This window comes from Populus alba, chromosome 3 (genome assembly GCF_005239225.2).
Source record: "Populus alba chromosome 3, ASM523922v2, whole genome shotgun sequence".
Classification (NCBI taxonomy): domain Eukaryota; kingdom Viridiplantae; phylum Streptophyta; class Magnoliopsida; order Malpighiales; family Salicaceae; genus Populus; species Populus alba.
In genome coordinates, this window is record NC_133286.1 from 14,338,502 (window position 1) to 14,350,858 (window position 12,357).

The 12,357-nt window shown below is 29.4% G+C and overlaps 1 protein-coding gene across 2 annotated transcripts; it reads left to right on the forward strand.

Annotated features, from left to right (window-relative positions):
* The first annotated feature begins 9,443 nt into the window (after positions 1-9,443).
* On the forward strand, positions 9,444-12,357 carry LOC118028600 (autophagy-related protein 8f). Of its 2 annotated transcripts, none has more exons than XM_035032245.2 (6): positions 9,444-9,601; positions 10,108-10,146; positions 10,242-10,297; positions 11,145-11,197; positions 11,861-11,979; positions 12,081-12,357. In XM_035032245.2, exons 2-6 carry the CDS (start codon positions 10,110-10,112, stop codon positions 12,182-12,184), a joined length of 369 nt encoding a protein of 122 aa, XP_034888136.1. In that variant the 5' UTR covers positions 9,444-9,601; positions 10,108-10,109; the 3' UTR covers positions 12,185-12,357. The 2 variants fall into 2 exon arrangements, with proteins under 2 accessions (XP_034888136.1, XP_073263970.1); XM_073407869.1 differs by having other exon boundaries at positions 9,456-9,600; positions 10,104-10,146.

The window sequence follows — 12,357 nt, forward strand, 5'->3', positions numbered from 1 at the left end:
CACCCTATGCCAGCATGCTCTGACCTTTTTTATGCTTTTGGGAATTGAGTGGAGGACGTTGCCTCTTTGTTTAGTTTTTAATTATTGGAGAGGTTATTAAAAATTAGAATGAGGTTTTTTAGAACCCAAAAACTAATTCTTAATCTATTTTCACATAAAAAAACTTTAAAATCACTTTTATAATCTCAATAAACCAACTCCTCAACTCAATCCCCTCTCAATTAGGTTAAAAAACACATTATCATATGAGAAAGAAATCCTCTCTTATTCCAACATACTTTGACATTTTATTTATTTTTATTAGCAAAACCCGACCAACCGACATCTTTTTCTCTCATTTATTATTTTTTATCATTTTCTATCATTCTCTCTCTTCTCTCTGAAACTTAAAAACTAATATGCATAGTTATTAAACTCGGTTCAGAGGTTGACTCGATCAAGAGGTCGGGTCCCAGCTTTTATGGATCAACCCAAGTAAACTCGGATCAACCCAAAAAAATTAAATAATTAAATAAATAAATAATATTTCATATGAAAAAATCCATGTAAATATATGTTATACATATTATTAACAATGAAGTTTAAAAGAGTATTTTAAAAAGTTTTTTTTATCCCACATTAAAAAGATATTATGTTAAGCTTTTAAGTTGGAGTATTTAAGCCAAAAAGGTTTTTTATCCTACATTGAAAAAACTTAATTTTTTTTCTTGAAAATATAAAGTATACATATAAATAGATTTCAAATTCCATATTGAAAAAACATAATTTTTTTCATGGGAATATAGAGTATATATACGAAAAGGCTTCAAATTCCATATTGAAAATATACCATGTTATCCTTTTAAGTTGAAATATTTAAACCAAAAGATTTTTTATCCCACATTGAAAAAACATGATTTTTTTCTTGAAAATATAGAGTATATATAAGAAAGGTGTTATCTTTTTAAGTTGAAGTATTTAAATCAAAAGGTTTTTTTTATCCCACATTGAAAAAATATGACTTTTTTCTTGGGAACATATAATATATATACTAATAGGTTTCAAATTCCACATTTGAATAAATAAATAAATAACTGGATCTTGTCTGGGTTCACCCGGGTTTGGCTGAGCTGTTGCCACAACCGGTCTTTTATTAAACCCGGGCCGATCATGCCACCAAGTCGACCCATTAGGCTGGGTCAGGTTTAATAACACTGCTAATATGTGAACTAAATAAAGTATAAACTAAATCATATAATTATCAAACTAAAGGGATTAATAAAGAATTTGGAAAAAATCTTAAGAAAAGTTTTCTAAAAGAATAGTTGACACCATATATTTTTTTTAAAAGGACTCCTGTTTTACCTGAGTTTGAATTTTGGTCCCATTATTTTTAATTTTTTTACAAAATCATGAACCAATCCAATATCAAGATATTTTTTAAGGTTATGATAACTTTAAATAAAAAAATAATAAAAAAATCATCAAACCTAATCACTAATCGATACAATGTGAAAGAATGAAATTAAAATAAAAAGTTTAATGGCTAGAGTAAAAAAATAAAAGGAAAAAAATAAATTTTATTTGAGAAAAAAGACCACCATTTTTGTCTCACTTTCAATTTTAGTCCCCTCATTTTAAATCTTTTGCAAACAATTAAATCAGTTTTTTTTTTGCAAAATCAAAAACCAACTTAATATCGGTATATTTCTTTGAGATTACAATAACTTAATAAAGAGCAATACAAAACAAACAACCAAGTTGATATACTAACCAACACAATCTGAAAAAAATAAAATTAATTTTTTTTTGGATAATCATAATGAAAAAAATAAAGGAAAAAAAAACGTTATGAGAATTCAAAACGCATTGTGCCAACATGGTGTTATTTTTTTATCATTTTTAATTCGTGGATGCTGAATATCATATTCAGTATCTCTACTTGCATTGAATTTTAATTTCACCGCCATAGTTTTTTTTTGTTCTATTTAAATAGTATAGAAATAAAAAAATGTTATTTTAGATGACATGTACGATATTTGATACATGAATTTGACTAAAAAAGCTATGTAACAAACGGTTCGTTACGGGTTGTATATATATATTTTTAAAAAAATTAATATAACGTGTTTTTTGACAAAAAAAAAGTTGTAAGAATAAATAAATAAAATTTATGAATACATTTAATTAAATAAATTTAGAACTATATATGTCAATAAATTAAAAAATATTAACGCATTAATTAAACTCGGGTCAGGTAATTTTTTTTCTACCATAGAAGATTGATCACGCAAGTGCTACTAACATATTTTTTAACATTGAGAAAAAAAATATAACTATAAATAAAAAAATCGATCTTCATATATAATAAAATATAGCGAGGATTATATGCACATGCTTTATTGTGACATAAGTCATGTGATCGTAATAATATTGTAAAAAAAAACATTAATCATATAGAAACAAACATGAAACACATCATGAAGACCAATTTAAAATAAATCAAATGTTTTAATAACATTAAACATGACACCTTTTATAAAATAAAAAAAAACAATATATTAGATCAACACAAGCTTTGTGTCTGAACCTGTCAAGCATTTGACTAAGTCATGGAGTTTATTGGGTTCATCTAGTTTTTTTATTATTATGCTTTTGCTAAATATATAATAAAAAATTTTAAAAAAAGAAAAATTAAGGGAAAAAGACCATGCTTAGGCAATGCATTTGGGTCTGTTTATTTATTTTTAATTTGGAAGGGGTGGATGATGATTCATTTGCCAGTCTAGAATTCAAACACCACCATGGTGGCCATAAAATTAGGCCATATTGGTATTGGGTTGGTGTTTTATTTTACAATTATCTATTTTTGTTATCATATAGTTAAATAAAAAAATGTTTTGAAAAAAAAAACAAATTATCCTAATTTAGTCAATAACCTAATTCACAGGTTTGGCGTACTAGCCCAGCTTATCCAATTTACAGGTTCGACAAGTTTACCCACCAATAGAATATGTTTTTTTTGTTTGTTTTTTATCTTTTAATTGTTTTTAATTTCATCCTTTAATACTAGTTTGGTTGAAAAATAAATTATCTTATGGATTTTTGTTTGTTTTTTGTAGGGATAATTGTCTAGTGTCTATTTTTAAGTTGGTGCTTAATTGTCTAACATATATTTTTATCATGTAATTAAATAAAAAAAGTTTATAAAAAAAGTTATTAAACCCAATAGAATCCATGACCCAGGTTGCAGGAGCATCGATGTTATTACAATCTTTCATTGTCTTATATATATTTTTTTAAAATTATAATTTTAAAGTTTTTTTAAAAAATAACTTATATTTTTATCAATTATTAAGGTTGAATTTAGACATATAAAATCAATCAATTTTAAAAAAATTTCGATGCTCTTAATATTTTTTAACATTTTAAAAAACTAATTCCATCCATCCGCGGTGAAGAGGGAAGAGGGGGGTACAATGCCCTAGTCGCAACTAAAAGCAATCAATGATCAGACAACAAGGCTCGATTTTCGCTATCAACTTTAATTGATTCTTGCACGACGACAAGCTCTATGAGAATATTCACCAACCCCTTTCAGTCTTAGCGATGGTGAAATTCAAAAGAGAAGCTGGTGCGATCTTGTTAAAACACTGTCGGACAGAATTTCTAATACCAACAACGTGAATTCAAGCTTGCATCAGACTCAAGTCATGTAATGAAGAGAGCTGGCAGTAAAAAAACAGGGCAAGTCCACGTAACAATCAGTGACATGGCAAAATTTAGATAGCATGATCAAAATGTGAATTAATCTTTTCAATGATTATGATAAGATCAGACTAAAGTCATGCTCAAGTGGTTGGTGGGGTGTGTAATTAGGTCAAGAGGCATTTCATTGGGAAGGAAATTCGTCCTCACACCCGTCCTTTCCCCTTCTTTTATGCTGGAAAATGTTGGAATCAGGAGGATCCACACCACAGTGATTGTTGCTGTAACTTTTAATCCTTCCTTTCGTCCTAATAATGGCATACATGATCACTGCATTTATTAGGAAAATCAATTAATATATATACAGAGTGTTAAGTTCTTAAGAAAACAGTATACAAACCCACAAGAAAATCATTAACAATCTAATCTGCATTTATTAGGTGGATACAGAGTGTTAAGTTGTCAAAAAACATGCTGAAACCAGACATTCTTCTTGAAACAGGCTTTGTACCACCGTATGGAATGCATCTGCGCTGCACTATTTATAACCCACGATGCTGCATTTGAGTTCAAAAGAAAAATCATAACTCTACAGCAAAAGCAGCATCTGTCATTGTCCAAGCCACAGCCATGGAACGTTTAAGCTCATTTTTTTTCTTTTTGGTCGAGCTGATCAAGATGGATGATTATGAAAGAAGACCGAGACACGTATGCAACGAGTTTCAACTTTCAACAGGATCATATGTACCGTGGTGAAAATTTCCTTCCGTGGATTTCGTCAACATCTAAATATGACAGACGACAAGATTACATTTCCTTCAAACGTTGTTATTTCTCCCCTCTGTTTCTCACTGGGGCCTGAGGGTTACACTGATAATATGAATGCAACAATTAGGACTCCTTACAGGCCTCGTTTGTTGTCATCTGCATCTGAATTTTTCGGAGTCATTTTCAATCTGGTTACCTTGATCATGCGCATACAAAGCGAACGCCAATTTCATGGTATTGGGTTTGTTTAACCTGTGTTTGTTCATGTTAAGTGTGGTGTGGTGTGGTCTGCGTATTGTCTCGACTAGAATTTAAAAGTGTTTCGTAAATTAATACACAGAATAGTTTTGTGTGGTTCCTATTAAAAACTCGTTTTTACAAATAGTCTTAAACTTCATGTAATATAACTGTTTTTTTTTTTTCAATGCTTTTTAGTGCAGGATTTCCAGTAAACAACAGAAAAAATCTGATTGCAAGATTTAAGGTAGTTTGTAATTGTGTTCCGAACAGTGTTTCTAAAAGGATTGATTTTTTTAATTTAAAATTAATTTTTTTTTATGTTTTTATATCATTTTAATATACTAATATTATATATATATATATATTTTTTTTAAATACATTATTTTGATATATTAATTTTTTTTTTTCAAAAAACAACAAGTATTATATTCTCATATTCTCGAATCCTTCAAGCTCGATATTTCATGAAAGCAAAGACCTTTGAGGTAAGTTTTTGTGAGACAATACTAGGAATCTGGTTGAATTGAGTTCTCTTAAATTTTGATTTTTTGTTTTTATTAATTATTTTTTATATTTTTATATTGTTTGATGGCTAATCTTAAAAATACTTTAAAAAATTTTAAAAATATATTATTTTTAATATATTTTTAAATAAAAATATATTATTTTAATATATTTTTAAATAAAAAATATTTTAAATTATAATTACTACACGGAATCCGTCAAATGCAAAGACCCTAGTTCTCTGCCAATCCAGCATCATTTTGGTGCCCCCAACAAAAGCCTAAAAATGTAAGATTTGCATAAATATCCACCTACATGGACCTCACGCATGCAAATAGATGTTTTCTAGCGTTTTCCGGCGAAAATTTGGACGTCAACTTCGAAGGTACAGTCCTGGGTTTGACCGCACTTGGCACTGCATATCTCCCGTGTCTTTTCCTCTCATCATTCTCAATGTGGGAGACGCAACAATACAAGGAACCCAAAGGGCTTTGCGGAAGCATGGCCCAAAAAGAAGCTTCCCCTGGTCTACAAAATACACTGAAGCGACGGAAATTTTATTGTTTTTGTGAGGAGGGGAAGATGGGAGGACATGCTTTTGCTCAATCTTGTAGGAAATGTTTCTTTTTTTTTTCGAAAAAACATGATTTGGACATGCAAGGGATGGATGAAGGCTTTGATTTTATGAAGGGGAAAGTGACACAACTTAATTCCTCTTTGCCCCTCCTGCATAATAATGTTCTTTTCCTCAATTAGTTTCTCTCTTATTTTCCTTTTTTTTTTTTTTGTAAATTTTTATGGCATGAGGTTCCAAAGTGATGCCCACATAGCATGAAGTACAGAATTCCTACGAGGTTCTTTATTATCAATATCCATTGATAAACAGATGATGAGCTCCTTGATCTTATGACTGACCCTGCACACCAATATCTTCATAAAAAAAAACAAAAAAAAACAAAAGGAGAGACTAAATAAAAACAAGTCAAAGTTTGATCAGTCCAATATCTTTGAATTACCGTTTCATTTTGGTTGCCAATACAGGGTCTTGTAATGTTAGGAAAAAGGTTTGGTACCTTGTTGATACTTGATTTGTCAAATTGTCAAAATATGTTTAGAACAATTAGGGTTTTAAGAAGCAAATTAGATACCAAAACAAATATAAAGAACTATAGTTAACGATTAGGATAAGATTGGTTGGTGCATGTACTGAATGCGCTAGAGAGTGAGTGAGGAAGGTTGCAATACTTTGGTAGTGTGTGTGACCTCTTCTAGTGATAAAAAAAAGTTTTTCTCGATGATTGTAGATGTTGTGTGTTATGATCTTCCATATAAGATAACGTGTGTAGACCAAATCACTATAGTTTATTGCTGATGATATTTTTTTTATTCTTTTCTTATTTTTCTTTCATCTCCTAGGAATTCGAGCTGTCTTATAAAAAATTATGATTTATCCTCTCAATTTATTATTGTTTTAAATTTGATCTTTATTTTTTTTATTATCAAATTTTATTGGGTCCTTTGATAATATATATATTTTTTTCAATTTTATTGTTCAATAAAAAATTGAAGGTCGTCCTTTTATTTTACCTCTCAAATTTAATTACTATCCTTTTAATTTCTATTTTTGATTTTGGATCTTTTATGAAATTATTATTTTTAATTTTATCCTTCAATAAAAAAAATAATATAAGTTCTCCTCTTATTTGTTTTTATTTCTAATTTAATTGTCATTCTTTTAATCACTTTTTTTTTTGTTCTTTAGATTATCTTGTAAAGTTGATTTTTTGTTCATTTTTATATGCCAATGAAGACACTATTACTAGTAATATTTCAATATCATCCAAGTCTTTTTGTATTTGTTTCTCATAATATATTTTAAAAGAAAATTCCCAAAATAAAATATTTTATTATCAACTTTAAACTTAATTTATTTGTTGGAGAACGTTTATGTTTTATGATTAACTTTAAACTTAATTTATTTATTGGAGAATCTTTTAATTTATGAAGTTTCTTCAAATATTTTACTAACAATAATACATTTACAATATCATTAAATAATTTTAATTATTATTGTCATCACCACTACTATCATCATTTTTATACTCGTAATTATAACTATACCATGTCATCACAATAATAAATAATTGTAAAACAGCATGACAGAATTGGAATTAAAAAATTGACCAGAGACTAGATGTTTTATACCTGGAAATTTGAGTTTTAGGGGATATGAAACACAATTCACGTTTTCATTGAATGAACTATTACCTATTTGTTGATAAAAAGATACAGTGTCATTGACAATTATAAGATATGTACAACAGTCTCTTTATTTAATTATTTATTTATAGAAAGAACTTTTTCAAAAGAGTTAATGTAATAGTAAAGGCGATTGCTGTGTCTAGATGAAAAGAATGCTAACAATAGAGCATTTTTTTGGGTCCAAAACATAATAGATGAAATAAATCTAAAATATCTCAACTAAAATTTAGATAAAAAATCTAAAATAATTCGAGATTTTGAAAAAGATGAATTTTATTTCATTCTATTTTGTTTTTAAAATAATATATAAAATATACCTGTCATTCCAGCCACAACACAATGAAATTAAAATAAAATAAAATATATAATATAAAAATAAAAATATATAATATTATACAAGTCAAGTTAGATTAGTTTAATTAAATCAGGTTAAATCTATCGAGTTAAATTAAATTGATTAAATTTTAAAAAATCTCAATTCATTATCTAATCTATAATATCTATTTTGTTTATCTTTTTTTGAACTAAGTATCATTGATACTATTTATATTATTTAATTTTAAGGGATTACATCACTTCAAATAATACAAATACACTATAGAAGAGCAAGTTTTTCAACACCGTCCTGCTAACAAATTAATAGTAATCAACGGTCAACAACTAGCTTCACTTTATAACAACAGGGACAGAACGGTCAACAAAAAAAGGGCGGGTAGGATCCAAATTCGAAGAGAGTAAAAAGTGGTTCGGATGGCATATTCTCAGTATCCTAGCGTCTACTCTTGTATGTGAGATTAATATTCCTCGCGTTCGTCCTAATCCAAAGAAATTCTGCCACGTGCCACATCCACAACAACGTGTTATTTTTAGAGGGGCTGGCACCTTCTTCAACACTAAGTTTACGTTATTTGTTGCCCCTATTGATTTATTGATTTTAATCAATAATTCACTTTATAGTTTAAGAATTTTCTTTATAAATCTCTTTTTACATACCCTTTTTCGTGGAAAAAAAGAAAATCACTAATGTCATTTTTTTTAAAAAAAACTATACGTGTGATAATATCATATTTAACTCTTAAATTAGGAGTAATATTATATATATCGGGATAGTTGAATCCAAATCATTAATTTTGAAATAAAAAATTTGGATTTTTATTTATATAAATAAAGCTACCCACTAATTAAACGAAGTGAAATTCTAATTATTAAAATACAAATCAATGATCTGGATGTTCCTAATATAATAAATCATGGTATTTCTATCTTAAAAAAAGTCTAATCCAATAATATATTTTTTTAAAAAACTTGGTTATCTCATCAAAATATTAATATCTATTTAGAAATATGATAAAAGTTACGTTTTAAAGTTTACTTTACTAAAAATTATATCAAAATAATATATATTTTTTATTTTTTTAAATTTATTTTTTATAGCAACACATTAAAATAATATAATATATTTAAAATATTAATTTTAAATAAAAAAAATTCACGCCCCCTAAATAGAGCTTATAATTTAACACCAATAAGTTGTCCAATGGCTAATAATCAAAGTTATTTACCACATTAGATTAGAGAATATTTATATGTGTATATTAAATGAAGCCTTCAGGATCAATTAACCTGGAATAAGTTTTTTTTAGTGGAGTGGTTGATATTTTTTTTTTAAATTTATTAAAATAATATTTTTTTATTTTTTAGTGTTAACATATCAAAACAATGAAAACATTAAAAAAATTAATTTAAAATAAAATAATTAATTTTTTTTAATACTTTTTTAAAATACTTTTAATACATAAAATTAAAGATCGTTGAAGGATGGACCTTTTGGCATAAAACAATGACGATGTCTTTTGGGAAAAATAAGGGCAATATTGACAAACCAGGAGAAAAAGTGATGCAATGATGAAGAGGTTAAAAAGTAAAGTTGATCGGCGAGGGAACACGCGCTAAAATGTCCAAAACAAATATAATAAAGGATTACATAACTAAGGAGTAGAAATGAAGAAGTCTATTATTTAAAGAGTCCAAAAACCAAAACAGCTTCGACTTTATCAGTTTATCTGCAACCAAACCAATTAAACACAACACCCACGAGTTCTTCATCAACACAAAAGCTCTCTCCTTCTCTTGGCACACGGTTAGGTTTCTTTATACTTTATTTTCATATCTTGTATAGTAATTTCCTTCTCTCGTTCTTGAATTATGCTCTTGGTTTTGATTTCTCTTTTCTTTCTTTTGAACTGGTGGGTTATCGATGTTGACGAAGATGATGGTTCACCCCTTTTCTTTCTTTTTTATTCAAGTCTTGGATAATTGTTGTTTAGGTCAAAACTTGGGTTTTTTTATTAATATCTTTTGTTGTTTAGTTATGAGTTGTTGATTTTTGAATTTAGGTTGGGGGTTTCTTTTGGGATAATTCTTCTTGTTTAATAGTATGTCATGGACCATCGTGATCATCTAGTTTTTCTTAAAAGGTTGTAAGTTTGGATTATGGATTGAAGCTTATGCTCTCATGGACCTTAAATTTTGAAGAATTATATACATATTCGTCGCTATGTTGTTTCTAGGGTAATCAGTTTTTTAGAGGAAAAAAGAATGGAGAAAGCAACTTTGTTTACTTATTTTGTGTGCTGTTTTCTGCAGGAATGGCAAAGAGTTATTTCAAGCAAGAGCATGATCTTGGTATATACTTTGAATCTTGTTGTATTTTTATGTTTTGATCATGTCAAATTGATGAAAAATGTTGATTTTTTTCTTCTGTGTTTTGTTTTCTTCAGAGAAGAGGAGGGCAGAGGCTGCTAGGATCAGGGAGAAGTACCCAGATAGGATTCCGGTGAGAGCCCAGTGATAATATCCTCTCTCAATTGTTTATTGTTAATTCCAATGGGTGAACTCTTTTGCATTAGAACAGTGAACGTCTTGCTTGGGACTGTTAATGTGCTTAGAAGAGTGCCTGATGTTGCTAAATGCAATTACTATACCTGCCATTTTGTAACTTGGTGTCTTATATCAAAGTTGTATATATGGTCAAAAGTTGAGTATACAGTGGTGCATTTCTTTCTGCCTGGAAAGTGTAGCACCTATGTATTTGCTAAATGTATTTTAAAATATCTTTCAGGGTTTTGACAGTCTAACACCTATAAATATAATGGGGGCCTTGAACTGTAGTCTTTATCCAAATGATCTAGCAGCAAACGGCTTCTGCTTTTATATGGATTTAGGTTGTGCGACGGGTTAATTCTGTTTGCAATTATCATCCATGGCAATGTCTGATGGGCATTATTTACAATGATTGGTTGGAAGATTTTAAAAATGAGCAAACCCAGTAGACTATGAATGTATGGTGCATTGGGACTAAGTAAAGTAATGGATCTGCTGCATGCTCTTGATGCTTTTCTTTTCTGTGGGTTGTATTGAAAAATGCCTTATACTAATGATCTTACTTTTTCCCACTGTTTACATAATTTTACCAGTCTCTTGAAATGAGACCATTTTTGGCTACAGGATACAGCAATTAAAATGTGTCTTTTGCTTGAGAAAACATATCACGATTTAATCTCTGATGTTACTTTGTAGTTGCTGTCTATGATTTCATGAGTTGAGTGTGTGTTTAAAGAATCTTATACTTATTTTGCATTTTGAAGCTAACATGTTTCTAATTGTGCTTGTTTTTTTTTAAGGTGATTGTGGAGAAGGCAGAAAGAAGTGATATACCAAACATAGACAAGAAAAAGTAAGTAGAGTGGATAACTTTCTGATTCTATTCACTTCTCACCTTTGCCACCTCTCACATTTAGGGGAATTCAACACAAACAATTTCTAGTTTCTTTGACAACCTTTAAGTTATGCGGGAACACACATGCAAAGCTGAAATATGACTTGATGGTCATAACCTCAGAGAACCCAAGGACGATTGTAAAACTGATGAATGTAAAATTTTACTTGTGTGAAAGTGGAACAACATATAACCAATGGTTTCTGTCTTCATGATAATTTGCTCTCATGAACATGAAATTTCTCTGGCTAGCAGTTTCTAGAAGTTTCTTCTTTGCATTTCATGATTGTCAGAATACACAAGTGGTGTCTCTGTAATTTTGTTCTCCTGCTTCTGACCCTTCTCGCCCATTTTCGCTATAAAGACCGTACCTGACTGCCTAAACATCACCGATCCGAGCCTGCCATTGAGCACCCAACCACCTCGCTAGTTTTTATTTTGCTTCTTTTTATCTTTGTTATACTACTGTGGAATGGCTTATCTTTCTGTCTTTTAATTATGGCCATCTTCTAAACGGTTTAGCCCTAGAAAATATATGTCATTTATTACTGGATTATGATAAGCTGCTATGCTTGATGATATTGAGTTTCCCCCCCTATATTCTGAACCTGAAAATTTCAGGTACCTTGTTCCGGCTGACCTGACTGTGGGGCAGTTTGTCTATGTCATCCGCAAAAGGATCAAGTTGAGCGCAGAAAAGGCAATCTTTATATTTGTGGATAATGTCCTCCCGCCAACTGGTAAACTCATGCACATATGTTGTCTTTCTCATTTAGATGTTGTAATTAGCATTTTGATTGGTAAAGGTGCATGGAATTATCATCTATTTTGTTGTCTGTAGGTGCTATCATGTCTGCCATATATGAAGAGAAAAAGGATGAAGATGGGTTTCTCTATGTTACCTATAGCGGAGAGAACACTTTCGGAACTCAGATTCCACTGTAGCCATCTGCGGTTGCCTCGTTTCTTTCCTGGTTTCACCAAATTTGATTTCATAACTATTGTCTACATCCTCGTGTCAATAGTTCTGTATTCTGCCTAAACATACATATATTTCCAGTCATGTATATAAGCTTGACAAATCCTTTCAATCTTAAATCATCTTTAATACTTCTTCA

Bases quoted from the DNA above. Each gene is read 5' to 3' on its own strand.
- LOC118028600 (XM_035032245.2), top strand. From the start codon at position 10,110: ATGGCAAAGAGTTATTTCAAGCAAGAGCATGATCTTG. The intron at 10,147-10,241 runs GTATATACTTTG...TGTTTTCTTCAG, and splicing joins CAAGCAAGAGCATGATCTTG to AGAAGAGGAGGGCAGAGGCT. The intron at 10,298-11,144 runs GTGAGAGCCCAG...TTTTTTTTTAAG, and splicing joins AGTACCCAGATAGGATTCCG to GTGATTGTGGAGAAGGCAGA.